At 31.4% G+C, this 18,426-nt stretch overlaps 2 protein-coding genes across 2 annotated transcripts in view; both read left to right on the plus strand.

Annotated features, from left to right (window-relative positions):
• The window catches only part of LOC117122747, a 78,218-nt gene extending 68,627 nt beyond the window's left edge, over positions 1 to 9,591 (plus strand). The window contains exons 49-54 of the mRNA XM_033268454.1: positions 3,146 to 3,175; positions 4,029 to 4,040; positions 5,282 to 5,574; positions 6,327 to 6,404; positions 7,062 to 7,120; positions 8,310 to 9,591. Coding sequence (XP_033124345.1) covers positions 3,146 to 3,175; positions 4,029 to 4,040; positions 5,282 to 5,574; positions 6,327 to 6,404; positions 7,062 to 7,100 — 452 coding nt within the window. The 3' untranslated portion in view covers positions 7,101 to 7,120; positions 8,310 to 9,591. The remainder of the gene's footprint in view (positions 1 to 3,145; positions 3,176 to 4,028; positions 4,041 to 5,281; positions 5,575 to 6,326; positions 6,405 to 7,061; positions 7,121 to 8,309) is intronic.
• Positions 9,592 to 11,778: 2,187 nt separating this feature from the next.
• The window catches only part of LOC117122741, a 19,001-nt gene continuing 12,353 nt past the window's right edge, over positions 11,779 to 18,426 (plus strand). The window contains exons 1-6 of the mRNA XM_033268437.1: positions 11,779 to 12,329; positions 13,265 to 13,386; positions 14,153 to 14,270; positions 16,586 to 16,771; positions 17,267 to 17,383; positions 18,255 to 18,387. Coding sequence (XP_033124328.1) covers positions 11,901 to 12,329; positions 13,265 to 13,386; positions 14,153 to 14,270; positions 16,586 to 16,771; positions 17,267 to 17,383; positions 18,255 to 18,387 — 1,105 coding nt within the window. The 5' untranslated portion in view covers positions 11,779 to 11,900. The remainder of the gene's footprint in view (positions 12,330 to 13,264; positions 13,387 to 14,152; positions 14,271 to 16,585; positions 16,772 to 17,266; positions 17,384 to 18,254; positions 18,388 to 18,426) is intronic.

Below are 18,426 nucleotides of genomic sequence, written 5' to 3' on the forward strand. Positions count from 1 at the left end.
CCCTAATATATATATATATATACATATATATGTACATATATATATATGTATATATATATATATACATATATATATGTATATATATATGTGTATGTTTATTAGATACTCAATACGCCATATAAAATACAAATCTCATTATATCGCTCAGAATGTACTTTATTCAATGACTATATATATATATATATGTATATATATATATATATATACATATATATGTATGTATGTATGTATTTTGATAACAGAACGTCAGAAAGGATTAGTTACATTTTTATCATCAAAATAATCCAAATATATTTAAAATGTTTATTTTTTTATTTTTAATTTTTTTCTTTTTTGCAAATTTTTAGTTACAGCTACAAATATCTTCGGAATAACATTGGCGTTTACTGGGGTGGGTGGTCAACCAGTGTCTTTTACAAGTGATTTACTAAATAAAGTATCTGACCTGTTCATGAAATACCAGAATTACCTGTGCTCTGCTGTAAGTAATCCATGTCTCTATAGTGTTAAACATTATAAATTGAGAGCTGTGCTACATGATACATCATGTCCTTTATTCGAACGCTGTAATGATACCTTTCTTTGATTATTATTATTATTATTATTATATATAACATATATATAACATATATATATATATATATATATATATATCACATAATAAACATGCTCAATGCAAGTATGTTAGAAGTAAAAAAAGTCAGACTGTGTAGGCAGTACATATGAGCAAATTGTAGACACTTTCGCAACCTAAAGGAAAATGTCACCTATATAATTTTCCAATCTACTAATATTTTTTTACTACAATATTTATTATCGTGTTATCAAGTATGCATTCTTGATTTTTTTTTTTAATTTCAAAGATATCCTCCACCGTCTCGGATGTGTTGACATGTCGGGTAGTAGAATTTCGTAACGGAAGTATTGAAGCAGACGTTGAACTTGGCTTTTCAGACCTAACTGTAGCTGGTAACGACGTTGAATCCGAACTTAGAAATGCAGCTGCCGGTGGCCTTCTTGTCACAGAAGATAATGTAACCCTCACGGTAGATCCATTGACTATCCATCTTATTGGTATGTACGAACATTATAACAATATTATGGTTTCATTCTTTAGCTTTTGAAATGTGTCAAATAGTGCAAATACATTTTCCCTCCAATTTACAACCACATTTGGGACCTGAAAATTTGGGCTGGTCTAAGGTTTGGTCTCCAATTAGAGGTTTAGCTTTGTGTTAAAAGATTGATATGAAACTGAAGATTGATATGAAACTCGTTATTCGGGTCTTTGGAAAAGTGGTCTTCAATTAGAGAGGTCTCGGAATAAGAGGGGTCTTGAAATTAGAAAGGGGTCTCGGAAGTAGCAGGGGTTACGAATTGCAAGTTGCAATGTACTTAGAAAAAGAATTAATGTAGTCATAGGTACGGTGGCCCATAAGTGTCACTACAAATCAAATAACATTTCACGGTAATTCTTTTGAAAGACCACACGGCAATTTAAAAAAAATAGGCTCACAGCGGGAGCATGTGTCTATGCCCTGCCTTACTGTATTATATTTACTATTAAATTATTCACATGGGATTCGGTTATCAGGAAATGTGTGGTGGTGTATTTTTTTTATGAATTTTGTACAGTAATAAGGTACGTAAGATGACACCATCACCCATCATGCACCTCCAACGGATTTACCCTTTCAGCCATCTTTAACTGGGCATAGACACAAAAACAGTCTCGGACAATTTAAAATAAAGATCACGACAACTTTAGTTAGGAAAGCTTCATGGGAAATGTACGTCACTTACTCTGAAACTCGCATGTAATATTTAGCTTAAGACTTACTGATCTTCATGTTTATGCTTTTTCCAAGACCGTCACTCAATTTAAATACACTTTTATTAGTAGTTTTTTAAAGACAAAACTGAAACTTAAGTTTACAAAAATACAGAGAAATTTATATACATAATAAAGTAGTCAGCCTCAAAAATTATCAAAAATTCAATAACTTTGTTCATTATCAATGTTATTTTTATAATATTTGTATTTAAAGGCTTATCATTCCATTATAAAATAAGATTTTATTAAATAAATAGAAAAATAATAGAATAAATCGATTTTCTGTTGCGTAAATAAATAAAAAAATATTTTAAAAGGCGTTAGAAAAAATACCTCTAGAAACAAATTAATAAGACATACTATAAAAGCTCCATTCAAACATTATTAGCAGTATGAATTTGCATCAAATAATAATTTTAATAATAAATAAATCGCAGATTCGTTTACAAAATCAATTTTTGTTTGATGAAAAATACATAGAATGTTGTATACTAAAATATATAATTAGTCTTAACATAGATTACTGTCAATAACATCATAAATATTATACTATCTTCAATATCGATTTTGTTTATAAAATCAGTATTGAAAACATTATTGTCTACATTACAAATAAATTCATAATTATTAAATAAAATAAGATCAGTATTTTGTTACGTAAAGAAATTACTTTGAAACAAATAGAAAATGTGTTTTTTTTTTTTAGAAATAAATAAAATACATATTACAACAATGATAAACGTATTACACACTAAAAATGCGTACAAAATACTGAATGCCGTATTTGCATCATATAATATAATTATTATAATATGTTTTACTATCATGAATGTTTTGTTTTTACAGGTGGTACAACGGTCCCAATGCAAATAACAGGTTCGTTTATTCGTCATTTATTCATTCACTTTTATTTCAGATGACGATACATTTATAGCAATTGTACACAATCATAATAAGAGTTATTATAGTGTTACATTTATATAGCGCATGGAGGATCATAGGTCACATTTGGCACTTTTATATTGATAATTGATATTATAAATAACTATACAATTAGTATATTTTTAGAATTATGAACTATTACCGGAATTATAATGAGTTGTTTCTCTATACGAAAGTTACAACTGTATCGTGTGACTCAACTGTAATGGTCAACATAATTAATGAGTTTTATACTGGTGGTATAAAAATATACTTACCTACCACTCACATGGTTGGTCACTTTTTTAAAATTAAACATCACATTTTCGACTTGCTTATAATATAATCATTAAAATAGATTTTACTATTATGAATGTTTTGTTTTTACAGATGGTACAACATTCCCAATGCAAACAACAGGTTCGTTTATCCCTCATTTATTAATTCACTTTTATTTCAGATTACAATACATTTATAATAATTGAACGCAATCATAATAATAAGAGTTATTATAGTGTTACATTTATATAGCGTATCATATGTCACTTTTGGCACTTTTATATTGATTATTGATATTATAAATAACTATACAATTAGTATATTTTTAGTATTCTCAACAGTTACCGGAATTATAATGAGTTATTTCTCTATACGAAAGTTACTACTGTAACTGTACTATCATGTGACTCAACCGTAATGGTCAACATAATTAATGAGCTTTATACTGGTGGTTAAGATATTTACCTACCACTCACAATAAAGATATCAATAATAAAGAAATAATGATAATAATAATAACAATAATAATAATAATAATAATAATAATAATAATAATAATAATAATAGTAATAATAATAAAAACTCTTTTATAATAAATATGTATTATTTCGACAATTCGTACATTTGTTGCAATACAAACAACAGCCTTGTTTATCACTAAACAACAGTTTTATAACGATAACGTAAATATATCACACATTATATTTAACATCAATAGTGAACATAACTCGTTATATGAGATAGACCATCAACTGTCTCTTATACACATCTAGATGTGTATAAGAGACAGTAACATACGCTTTCTCATGTTCTGAGTTAAAAAAAACAGTTCCTACACCACATTTGCATCAAATAGCCCCTACTTTATACTTAGTAGTAAGATCTGTAAACTTGATATGGAGTCTGAAAAGTATAAATCTAACCTATCTAATACCTGGAATATATCGTTTCTTTTATTTATTAGGCCTATTATTATTTTTTTTTTCGTTTTCAGATGTCCCAGAAGGTTGGTATACAATCATCTTCCTTTTGTCGTAAATACAATGAGATCACTCTCGTCGGTACTCTTAAAGCTTGGTTTCCATTCGGTCGCTACACGCTACTGCCGACAGCTTTCGGTGAAGCTCGGTTTCCATAAAATCGCTCACCCTATCGGCGATAGTCGCCGACTCGGGAAGGTTGAACCTAGTTCAACTTTGCCGATTGCGTTGCAGACGAATCAGGGTGCATTACTAGCTGCCCTGACGGAATCGGGTCATCCCGATTCGTGTGCAACGCAATTTTCAAAGTTGAACCAGGTTCAACCTTTCCGTCAAATGTCGGCGAATATCGCCGATAAGGTGAGCGATTATATGGAAACCGATCTTCAAGCTGATTGGTCGGTTGAATATGGGAGCTTTCCTGATTGCGTCGGACTGCTACGCAGTACAACAATCGCGCTCAAATCACTGTAGCGACAGTGTAGCGATTGTATGGAAACCAAGCTTAAAAGGTAAAGGTAGGAGAACAACCTATAACTTGCAGCGTCATTGTGCTGAATTGCGTATGGACGTGGTCCGTGACTGCTTAGCAGCCGTAAATATGGGCTTCATGGTAGATACATGTTCACAGTCCACAACGACAGGGGCTGAAATGAACCATAACATCGGGGTAACCCCCTACTCTTACGAAAAATGCAATGTGTTCTTTAAAGTGCACACGAGCGAGATGTATACACTGGACCTCCAGTAAGTCCTTATCCGAGAAGACTTGGTTCTACCAACCGAACCATGGGGCGAGGAGTGTTAAGGATGTAGTTAGGGTTGTCCTGCCTTACCGCTCGGCCCACTCGACTAGCCTTTAACTTTATTTCTTTAACTGGAAAAAATCTACTTCAATAAATAAAGTATGATAAATTTAGTTATGGGATAATTGCGTATGAGATAGACCATCAATTTGAAGAAGTAACTTAATTGAAGATATAATACATACTCAGTAGTATGCATTATACTATATTATCTTAGAATAATCAGTGGACCTTTGGGTTTTAACTTAATTGACTTATTGTAAGGTTGCTCGAAAGAACAACTGAAAACTGTAATGATATTCAGAGCCAATTCCGACACGAATCTGTTTTAGATGCTTAATGGCTTTTGAGTATAAATGTATTTTCCAGAAAATTAAAATAATAGTTCGTATGAAGGTAGACTGGCAACATACCCAATTTCAGTGGTAGAAACATGATGATTTGTGATTTTTTTTACGCAGATGGTGGTGATAATGAAGCAACTACAGTTTTGGTCGTGGTTATTGTCGTAGCTTGCGTTTTAATATTATTCCTAATAATCAGCAGTATTGCGTGTGTTGCGTATCGAAAAAATCTGACTTACCGGGATATGCTTAACAAAAATCAATACCAGACGTATAGTAATGGAAAGGTTGTACGAAACCCCTTCCATTCCTTGCCACGCAAAATGGGTACTGGATCAGATTCTATGACGTCAGAAGAAAGTATGATGTACCGCATATCTCACACGCTGAGAAATTCGCAGATGATACCAGTAAGATTCCTTTTATTAAAATGTATTGTTAAAAACATTCTATGCTGCCGTTAAAATAATTATAGCTATTATAATATTTATTTTATTTCTATATTTCCAATAATATCCACAAATCACAGTAAATAGTAAATTGCTTGGGATTCACAAATTGCATATATAAAATTCACAAAAAGACAATAAAAAACAAATCAATACAAAGATTACAGAGAAAAAATATTTACAAGTATTTACAAATGTTTAATTTAGAAAAAAAAATGGAATAATAATAACAAATTTCGAATAAAGAAATATCATGTTGAATAAATTGCACATAGAGGATAAAATTAAGATGAAAACTATTAAATATAATATCAGAAAATGAACAAAAAAAAAATAACAAAGTGAAAAGAGTTATTAGGCCTAAAAATGCAGGTAAAAATAAAATTTGCAATCAAGCAGATTTTGCAAGGAGAAAATCATACACTGTTAGAATAACCTCGCTTATGAAAGGACTATGTTCTTAATTTAGGACTGTGTGGTGTATTCAGTAAGATATGGAATTGCCTACAATAAATAAAATATTGTTTGAATTTCTAACTTCATTACACCTTTCCAATTGTTTTCAATTGTCGATTTGTTAATTATTGATTTGTTGTACAAAATGTTTGTTATCAACTCTTTTTAATTGTTTCCTTTTTTTCTATTATTATTATTATTATTGCCGTTGAATATATCGATTTGTGATATGATCATTATTTATATTCATTTTCTAGGAGAGGGAGAGTAATTTCACTCTCGGTACAGACGAATTTGTGAGACCATACATGGCCGATGGAAGCGAGGAAATGTCGGTAAGATTTATTTCATCCACTTCTATTCAAATATATTTCTTGCATATATAATGCATATTTCTTCAAAGAAGAATATAAATGTAATTTCAATAAAATAAATTGGCCCACGTCCTAGGGTTGCTGCCTTTGAACTACAAACAAATATTTGTAAATTCCAAGGCAAAATGGAATAAGTATAATTGATAGGCCTAACTATTTTATATACACCATTTTATCGGGTCTATTTTGAAACATCGCCACCAACATCAATTTCTCACTCTCTACATTAGTAGCGAAAATAATGATGATGGTGGTGATGAAAATTACGTTAATACATGTTAATGAGAATGTACTATACATGTGAAGTAGTCTCACACATTACATCGTTCTTGTAATAAGGAAGACGAGTGAGACAGCATAACCAGATTATTATATGTTAAAAAGAGAACACGGATTACACAGATGTTAACATATATGCATTGTAGGAAAAGTTCGGGTTTGTCTTTTTTTGTTTGAAACACAAATATACCTGTACCTAACAACTTAAACAACTACAATTTCGTAAGAAATACGTGTGTTGAGACTAAAAGTTTAACATGGAATGTAATTGAACATCATTACAGATGAGCTTTTATTCTAAATTTAACAACTTTATAAACTATGTGTTCATCCTTCCAGGTGTATGGCAACGATGGATACCACCAGGAATATTATTGAGATTACAGTTAGTCAGGAAGGTAAACAGACGTTCTTTATTTTACATTTAAAACAATGCTCCGGAGGAAAAAATGTTTTTTTGATACATTGTACAACTGACGTTTCTAAGACACAAAAATTCGGGAACGTTTAATGAGACACAGATTTTTGAATATTTAAAAACTGGGGCAAAGAGTGAAAAAAGTGTTGGTTACGCCCCTTTTTCTACCAGTGTTTATATATTCAAAAATATGTACATCATTCCCGTGTTTTTCGTCAAATATGCTTTTGTGTCTTAGAAAAATCAGTTGTACAACATATCAAAAATTATTTTCCTTCAGAGCCTGGCAAAAAAAAAAAAAACACCACACATTCGTATAAAACGAGTTATAGCGTCAAAGTTGGACAACAAAATGAAAAATAAATATAGCTCGCTGCACATAAACAATATACGCTTGTATCTCAACAACGTAATATTTTTCTATCGATAATATTATAATGGGTTTACCGCCTGCTGTCGTAACCTTTATGATACTGAATGCCACTGTCGAATAAGCACGATGGTGCTTCTCAGATATATTTTTGAAAATTAGTCACAGCGATTAACCAAGAGTAAATATTATACTACATTCCTCAATATATCATATCATTGAGACTCTAATAATCTCGATCACTTTTTTGAAAGATATATATCTGCCATTTTTTAAAGATGTAAAAGTAACATTACTAACGATGTTTATAAGCGCCATTTTCAAAAATTGTTGTTATTATTTTTGTTTTTTTTTTGTATTCCACATTATCATCGACAGTTTTGTTGTAACTTGAAATAGATAAATATAAAAATCCATAAACATTATAGGCCTGCAAATATTGGTTAAGGTGAAATGTCTGCAAAATCGAATACTTTTCTTCATTATTATATAATATTTTTGAAAGAAAAAATGAACATGTATAGTGGCCAGCAACAACCACATCATAACACCAGAAATAAAATACGAGAAAATATTACCTTACTTGCCAGAAGAAGTTATCATTGATGGCTTGGTAGAGGTTGTGGTGTGGATTGGTAGAGTAGTAGAGTGGTAGTTGGAATGCTAATAGCAGTAGTAGCAGCATCAGCAGCAGTAGCAGTAGTAGCAGTAACAGTAGTAGCAACAGCAGCAGTAGCAGTAGCGACAAGACTAAAATACTGGAATAAATATTTAATTTTTATATCTATATATTTTACAGATGATGTGATCAGAGGAAGAATAACAACATAACGTTCAGACAATCGTAGACCCGTATATAACTTTAGAATACGTGATTTGCTCAGCAGTTGAATATTATATTATTGAATCAGTTGAATTATAATATTTTTTAACTAATATTGGAGATATTATTACATCCAACCTACAGTATATTCATGTGTCATTCGAATTCTTTCTTTTTTATTACAGCACTATGCTTGTAAGGAATATTTTATGAGATAAATATTGAAAGCAATGTCATCATTTTTAGCGTCTGTGTATTTGCATGAGACAAGCTTTGTGGCACATAAATTCATTGAAAACTTTTAAAGCTCAATATGTTTCTCTTCTTAATATTTTGCACTGTCTTTCTAGATATTTGTACGCACTGTACTTTTTAATATCATGACCAAACCATTATGAAGGCGCATTATGCAAAGTAAATATTTTCATATTTCTATTAAAATTCGAAGCATTATTTCATTAGCATTTTCATTTGAAGAAATTTTAAGCCAATTTTGTTGTCTTGACACTGAAACTTGGTGTTAGTATAAAACTATTAATTGAGCCATTTTCATTCTTTTAAATTGGTTTTAAAATAATCAGTGTGGATTTGATGTAATACGCTCATCCTGTCAACTTTGGCCTTTAGTCAAAGATTTATTTATTTTCTTGTTCCTGTGAAGAAGTTACGTTCACATGGGTCTTCATTCATAATTTATAAATCCTTATTCTATACTATTTTGCATTATAATATAGAAAGATCATTATATAGAAATATTTGATCATTCATTGATGGCATTACTGTATGGAAATATATACATGCTTTGTTGTTTTAATTTATTGATTGATGATTTTGTATCATATATTTGCTTTCAAAATTACTTAATAATTCGATTTTAGGTGTATTAAACTAAATGGTTAAGCAATTCTTATCGTCGTTATGATTGCTTGCCATATCCTCCTTTAAGGGATCAATTTTACATTAATTGTGTCAATTGTTTTGATCGAAACTATATTTGTCTCAAATGTGTCTCTGTAACAGTATTTTACTTTTATGTACACACTTTTTATTCGATTATTTATTTTCAAGACGATAAATATTTTGAATGGTTGGGAATGGACTTTATATATACCTCTAATAACCGCATATATAAAATAGATACTTAATTTCGTATCAATGTGAATAAATGATGTCAAATGCAGTATTATATTACTCTCTGCGTTATAGAATATATTTGTAATCTCGTGTTTACTATTTTTCTAAAATAAAAATGAATTTCCAAATAGATTTAGTGTTTGTCTCTGATTCAGAATCCATTTGAATAAAGCCGCAAAATATTCAGTGTACTCAACTGGCTTTTGTGAACCGACATCCTATTTCAAGACGAGTAGAATGTCTGTTATTTCTGCCTCACAACACCTGTCATTGTGGTAGGCTAGCGCATTTCGACACACAGGAACCCTTATGGGAATGTAGTTAGTTAAACTCTGTCCACTCCACACTTTCAAAATTAATGTTATGTGACAGGTGTTATACCTATATTTGGAAGTAATATGATTTAATTATGTCCATATATAGGCACATCACATTCATTTTTTACATAACTTAAGAGTCAATAATACTCCACAAACGTCTAAAGCTCGGACATTTCTCTCTAGATCAGAAGAAGTAGAAGCTTATTTGGTAGACCTAATACGTTTCTATTGTGTGTTGGTTACGACATAACCTTGTGTGTGTTCGTGTGAAAAAATTATATGAATCAAACTCGAGTGGTTGTACTTTAAATACGTTTTGGGCCACTAGGACCGTTAACATATGAAGCCCCACGGTATTCCCGTATAGGAGATATCTTTGTTTAAAATATAGATATCTTAGATTTTACCCAAGATATTTCTATAAACAGAGATATCTCTTTTAACAGAAATATCTCAGTAAAATCTTAACGTTTTGAATATAGGTATCTTAGTTACTAAAGATATTTGTATTTCCAATAAATCGATAATTAGACACACAATACGTTCCGATTCAACATTCATTGAGCTATAGAACGTATTAACAGATAGCGCATTGCTGGCATAGTTTTTTGAGAAACCACATGAATCCAATTATTTTCTTTATTTTTGCCTTTGTGTTAGGAAAATTTGATGTCATGCTGCTCTCAAGAAGAATTCAACAGTCTTATCTCAAAATTTACAATTAACAAGCTTAACAGTCGGCTTTATGTTTGGTAGCCTCTGCAGAAGAGGTTGCAATTGCATTCAGCAGATGGTCTTGTCTTGCAAATTGTCACTGCATATTTATGATAGCATCATCAACGTATACCGTAAACCTAGCTGTCAAAAAACATAAATGGATGGATAGATAAATGAATGAATGAATGAACGAATGAATTAAATTAAATGAAGGAATGAAGGAAATGATTAAAAAAATAAAGGAAATGGATACAGTAAATGAATGAATGAATGAATGGAGGAAATGAATGAATTGAATCGAATGAATAAACGAATGAATGAATTGAGAAAAATGGAGGAAATGAATGAATAAATGGAGAAAATGAGTGAGTGAATAAATGAATGGAAGAAATGAATGAATAAATAAAAATGAATGAATTGAATGAATGAAGGAAATGAAAGAATGAATGAAGGAATGAAGGAAATAAATGAATGAAATGAGAAAATGAATGAATGAATGAATGAACAAGTGAATGAATGAATGAATTAATTAATTAATAAAAATGAATGAAGGAAATGAAAGAATCAAGGAAATAAATGAATAAAAGGAGAAAATGAATAAATGAATTAATGAATTAATGAATGAATGAACGAATAAACAAATGAATGAATGAATAAATGAATAAATAAATAAATAAATAAATGAATGAATTGAATGAATGAATAAATGAAGGAATGAAGGAAATGAATGAAGGAAATGAATGAATAAATGGAGAAAATGAATGAATGAATGAATGAAAGAATAAACGAATGAATGAAGAAAATGTATGAATGAATAGAAGAAATGAATAAATGAAGGAATGAATGAATGGAGGAAATGAATGAATGGAGGAAATGAATGAATGAATGATTGGAGGAAATGAATGAATGGATGAATGAATGAAATGAATGAATGAGTTAACAAATAAACGAATGAATGAATGAATGAATGAATAAATGAAAGAATGAATGAATGAATGAATGGAGAAAATGATTGAATGAATAGAGAAAATGAATAAATGAATGAATGAATGGAGGAAATGAATGAATGAATGGAAAGAGTGAGTGGAAAGAATGATTGAATAAATATAAATCTAAGTTATGCTGTTCGTGTAGCCGAGTAGTTTCAATGGTAATGTGAAATATTTACATACAAATTATTGTAAGGCACGTTTTAAAAGAGTCAGTAAGCGGATGGTAATGCTTTAGATTAATATTCAGTATTGGATATTAACAAAGAGTATAGAATTGGCTCCTCTGTTTCAAATTCCTGGATCCGCCACTGATAGTATTTTGTAATTGTATATATTAAGATCAAATAATAGTAAGGAATTTTTTTGTACCCTATATTCATTTAGTCTCTAATGAATTTGTTGCCATGTGCTATGTAACTTCATGGGCACAGTATCGGCAAGGAGTCGGTAAGTTTACAATCGAAAATATCGATCCATCTCTGTGTACCCATGTCATCTATGCGTTTGCTACTATTGATGACGATTTGCACATAGCCGCTGCAGAGTGGAATGACATATCCACGACATGGTACGTAGGAAATTATGAGAAGCTTCAACAGCTAAAAAACATTAACCCAGAGCTAAGGACGATATTAAGCGTCGGAGGGTATACATTAGGGTCCGAGAAATTTACAGCACTATCGTCTAACGAAGAGTTACGTGCAGATTTTATCCAGCACGCCATCACGTTCCTGAGGGACAATGAGTTCGATGGGTTGCAAATCGATTGGCAGTTTCCAACATTCGGAACAAGTCCTCCGGAAGATAGGCAACGTCACACATCCTTGCTTGAGGTGCGTACAGTTTTGTAGTTTAATTGGCTCGGTGGTTAAGAGCCTTGCCTATCAATTCCAGTGTCTTTGGTCCAGTGTTGAATATCTGTCAACGTACGCTGCATGTTTGTGGGACATGTGCGTAGTCATAGCTATTAAACACCCCGTTCTGATTGGTCCATAATTTTACCAAAGCCATATGTTTCAAAAAACCAACAACCATAATGATAATGTTGTTTTATTAATATATCAGGTGCCACTTATAATGTACTGTATATTAGAAGATTTATCTAAACCATTATTTGCTGGAATAGATAAAATATTTTTTTTAATTATTTATAAATTCTCGTACATTTCCGGTTACTAATCTTTATAAAACCTTTCTAACCGCGTTCTTAACACACTCAGTGTTATTCATTACCACTTGACCTTATTCGATTAAAGTAATAACCAAAAGCCACTCAGACAACGCTTTAATGAGATATTTTTCTTCAGAACTTAACCTCCATCATATTAATGTTATATATAGACATAATAATCGATATCAGTATCCTGGAGAATTGGGCCAAAATCGATATTAGTTGGTGAAGGTAATAAGGATGTTAATAATAATGAAGGTGTTGATGATTATAATAATATTATAAACTAATAATAAATAATATTAATATAATATTAATAAAAAATAATTAAATAATAAATATAATGATGATGATAATAACAATCATGAGTATGGTAGTCATGATGAACAGGATGATATAAAAAAAAATATATATATATATTAATTTATTTCCATAGCTTAATTATTTATATACTGTAGCACTTCTACCGGTAAATGATTATCATGTTTTTTTTTTAAACAAAAGGACTGGTAAATAGGGCCTGTGGGTCACTGAATGTGCTGAATCATGGAAATAATTACTATTCATGCTTACGCAAGGTTTTCGTAACTTTTTTAGGAATTCGAAACAGCGTTTCGAAAGGAATCGGAACTGCCCGGAAGGAGACGCCTTATTCTAACTGCCAACGTTGCTGGAGAGAAATACTATGAATCGGCCTATGAAATTAACAAAGTATCAAGGTAGTGGAGTACGTCTCACAATTGTCTTTAGTAAAATCAGCAGTAGCAGCGTAGCGTAGTACTACTACTACTACTACTACTACTAATAATAATAATAATAAAATAATAATAATAATAAAAATAATAATAATAAAAATAATAGTAATAACAATAATACAAGTATAACAAGAATAATAATAATAATAATAATAAAGATAATAATAAAGATAATGATAATTATGATGATGAAGATAATAATAATAGTATTAATAATAATAATAATAATAGTAATAATAATAATAATGTTATTGGTTTATAGGCTAATAATAATAATAATAATAATAATAATTATTATTATTATTATTATTATTATTATTATTATTATTTATTATTATTTATAATAATAATATTCAATTTCAATCAAGTTCCACACTATTACTGTCACTGATAGGGAAAGTGATTAGGATATAATCAAAATATTTGTATTATTTATAGTAATACTGTTACTTATAATATTTTTACGACGTAGGCCTATATATATATTTTTTTACATTTGTTATAATATACTCAAAATGCATATATAAACAAATATATTCAATATAAACAAATATATAAATTAAAATATTAGACAAAACATCAAACATCACATTGAGAACACAAAACTTTAGGCCTATGTATTCAGCAGGTATAGCTACGCGTTTAGAAATAATAAGTGATTTAACATCACAGGAGGAGTGATTACGTAATCAATAATTACATAATTTACTACTAATGTTGTTTTTTTCAGGGCTGTTGATTATTTAACAATCCGTGCATATTCCCTACAAGATCCTGCAGAATTTAAAGCAATCCATCATACCCCGCTCTACCCCGCTATAGGGGACAGTGGTCAACATGAAACTACGGTAGGCACAAATATGCATTTATAATTGACATTTTAGATTAATTTGTCTGGTCAATCCATTCATTCAACCACCTACCTACCTATTCAGTCATTCAATTAGTCAGTAAGTACGGTAGTCAATTAGTCAAAACAATTATTCAATATTTAATATTACAATACAGGTCACTCTCTAAAAGGTTTTAGTGGGTTTTCGCAGCTTTGGTCTCAAACTAAAACATTTTCATTGTAATAACGATTAACGTTCTTTTTTGCCACAGAAAGGAGGTCTCAGTGGTGAATTGGAATTAATTAATTGACTTTAATTAGGAAGAGAGAGGGAGGGAGAGGGAGTGGGAGAGAGACCTGGCATATGATAAACGTAATACGCCAATTTGTAGTTTGAACTGTGCATGCCCGTATCCAATGCCAATCGACATAAACCTTTGTTATGTGTATGTTTATATCGTTTGACCTTAAAACGGGAATGCGCATATTATACTACAAATTGGCTTATTGTGTTTTTACATTCTAAATTCTATTAAAGTATACTGTACAAAGTAAACCATTTCAATATTGATTTTAACTTCAAGGTTTTCACTAACGTGGTAAATTCCTTGAACAGGATATTTTTAATACAGGCTTAAGCCTGCTCCATAATTATTGTTTATATTGTATAATGTTTCTATTAATGTTCTTATGTTAAAATGAAATTCTTTGGATTTCTAATGATATGATGGCAACACTTTACTTCAAGATTTATAATTGTAAATGTTATAAAACATTAGAAATCTGTCTATTCTTGGTAAGTTGTATTGGTAAAATGCAACAAGCGATAATTACAAACAAAACAAAATAGTTAATAAAATATTTAAAAACTTAAATAAAAAATAATAATAAAAAATAATTTGTCTTACTGCAGAGTTATAACATAATATGATTTAACTGATGTAATATTATTACATCAGTTAAATCATATTGGGGAGTCGAGTGGCCGAGCGGTAAAGCAGGGGCGCCGCTAAATTCAACCTTAACATCGGCTCTGGTTCGGACCCCTCCTCGCCCACGATTCGGTTAGTAGAACTCTCTCTTCACGGATAAAGACTTAAGATGGAGGCCCAGTGTACTCATCTGGCTTCATGGGTGTATGCAAGGGGGTCGGGAAGGTCGTACGACCCCTCTCCACAAAAAAAAATTCACATTTTTTCCAAAGACATTTTTTTCTAGGGCCTTAACAGTGACATAAATGAAAAAGCATTGATGAGGTACCAGCAATGAGTCCAAAGACATTGCCAATCGCGCGACGTAATCTACCTCAATTCCAGAAATTCTGAAACTGAGTCTGCCATCCACACATATATGTTTTTTAACCTGTTGTGTTCTTCTTATGTTTCCAATTTTAATGTATTTTAATGTTACTTTTTATCTCCTTTTTATGTCTTGTGCTTGTGTTTGGTTGATGTTTTGATGTTTTATTATTTACCTACTTGCCTTATTTTTGTAAATATCAATTAATTCAGCCTTGTATGCGAATTTGTATAAAGATAAAATTTAATCATATGATTTGTAAAAATGCTATTTTTAATGTTTTTTTAAATTGTGATGTTTGTGTATTGTTAATTAATAATTAATCCTTTGATGTTTTTATATTACTTTCCTTTGATGTTTTTATATTACTGTTATATATACTGTAAGTATCATTTAATTCAGTCCTCGACTGCGATTTTGATATTGAATAAAATAAAATTAAAAAATTAAAAAAATTCGGAAGAGTAGAGGGTTACCCCGATAATGTGGTTCATTTCAGCCCCTGTCGTTGTAGAATGATGTGAACATGTAGCCACAATTAGCACCACTTTACGGGGGCTAGGTAGTAACGGACCTTAAGCAATTCACCACAATGGCCGGTGCTGCGAGTTTTAAGTTATTCTCCTACCTTTACCGTTAAATGTATATTGTAATTGGCGAATATAACTAATTAATATCAACCTAATTACTTAAAAATTATCTGGTTTGTGAAAATGTGCTGTATTCCTGGCTTAAGATCCTTCTTGTTGTGTCCACACACTTGCTAGATTCTTTGTTTCAGTCAGAGTTGGACACAGTTTCTAGCACAATCATTGTACTTGTAACAGAAATATCAGTTAATGGTGATACAAGTAGATTTCTACTTGATCTCCTGTGTGATGGTTGTAGAATTAGCGTTATCCGGGGCCACGTCGAGAACGCTTTAACCATCATCCCAATGGCTTAAGAAAAAAAGGAAATAGAAATAATAATACTTACAGAATGTATTATATACATGTAATTTGGTTACAGTTTTTTTTTTATTTACTCAAGGAGTCTGTAATAAATTTGTGGATTAATGGAGGAGTCCAGTACTCTAAGATTGTTCTCGGTATAGCCACCTTTGCTCAGACATTTACTTTAGCGAATTCAAGCGAGTCGTATGTCGGTGCGCCTACAATTGGACTTGGTAATCCTGGACCGGTTGTAAATGAACCAGGATTGCTATCTTATTATGAAGTAAGTTTCTTAAATTCCTTAAATGAGTTATTGACAATGATTCGGTTGTTACACAATCAATAATATAAACATTATAAAGAGTATATAATGCCAAAATAATCTAGCACGCTATAAATAATATTAAAATACAGACGAAATGAGGGGAATTCCCTTTGCCATGACGAGTATTGATACTAATAATATTCTTTTTTCTAATCTGGTTGGGATCAATAAGTCTTTATTATCACGCAATAACACACTTTGCATGTAATTATGTGTTGCCAAATCAGCATCACCGAAAGCTGTCGGCGAGCGTGCAGCGATTGTACTGAAACCAAACTTAACCTACCTTTATGATATTAGATAGATCTATATGTATGTCCATAGAGGGGATAATATATTTCTTCAATGGTATATCAATGTTTTCTGTATACACCTATATTCTCTTAATAATTTCTGTTAGTAACGAAAACAAATATCGAATGATTTATTTGTTTAGGCCCTAATCATTCTTAGGTATGTATGCTTCTTAACGATAGTGACATTTACTTTGACGATGAACAAATGGCGACGTATGCGGTTCTGGGAGATCAGTGGATTTCATTTGACGATCCTAAGAGCGTTGAAGAAAAGGTAGACTGTCAATAATATAATTTTTATTCATTGTTGAACTTAAGTTCAGAGTTCCGCCAACTTTAAACAACGAGTATAGAACTTCAAGAGGTCCGGCTCTCGTGGTTTTGTTGGAACGTAATCCTATCGCAAAAAGTACTACCACGAAGGGGCGTGTCCTTAAAGAGTTTCGAGCGAACTCTATTCAAATTCTAATAGCCCCCCCCCCTATCTCGTGGCAGTACATTTTTTAATGTTCTATTGCGTGCATACAAAATCAGGGCAGTCGGACCTCCACTGATGCCCCACTTAGATTTAGAGGATTCGAAATTGAGGTGTAACCCAGGGACGTTTTATGCACAGTGCATAAGCTGGAATGAGCTAGGCTTACATCGAGTTTGTTTAGTTGAACATCCTGGTTATATTTAATATTATTGCAAAATAACACGTATTCATGTATATTAATGAAGATAATAATAGTGACAGAGCTAGTTGATTTATGTCAAGTCCGTGACCGACAGGTTTGTCGCGACCCACAATTATTTGGACGTTCCTCCCTTTAGCTGGAATTCTCTTGTTCATGATTATAAAACCAGGAATGGCACCTGGATTTGTCCCGGTCTCCTGCGAGAGCATGTGGGTGGCCAGGGGCTGGCCAGAACCATTAGAAAGAAATCAATGGGAAGAAGCCCCAAAATATTTAACAACATAGGAAAGGCATTTAAGCGATTATTGAGTCCAAGAAGTTTTAGCAATTACATAACAATGTTTTTTTTTCTCCGAGGTGGCGGGTTGGGGAGGCATCTTTCCCTGATGCCTAGCTCCAGACCTCAATAGCGCCACTCCTGAAATAAAATGTACTAAACAAGGACTACCTTGTCTTATATCACAGATTGAATGGGTTAAGCAGAACGGATTCGCAGGAGTTGCTATTTGGTCGATGCCACTAGATGATTTTACAGGTAGCTCTTGCCACGACGGAGAATTGCCTTTGAGCAGCACCGCCGTGGATACACTGTTCACAGGTATAAGTCTGAAAATACGGTATGTAGGTCTATTCTGTA

Source organism: Anneissia japonica, unplaced genomic scaffold (assembly GCF_011630105.1).
Source record: "Anneissia japonica isolate Jap-2015-1 unplaced genomic scaffold, ASM1163010v1 scaffold1884_len437306_cov177, whole genome shotgun sequence".
Lineage (NCBI taxonomy): Eukaryota > Metazoa > Echinodermata > Crinoidea > Comatulida > Comatulidae > Anneissia > Anneissia japonica.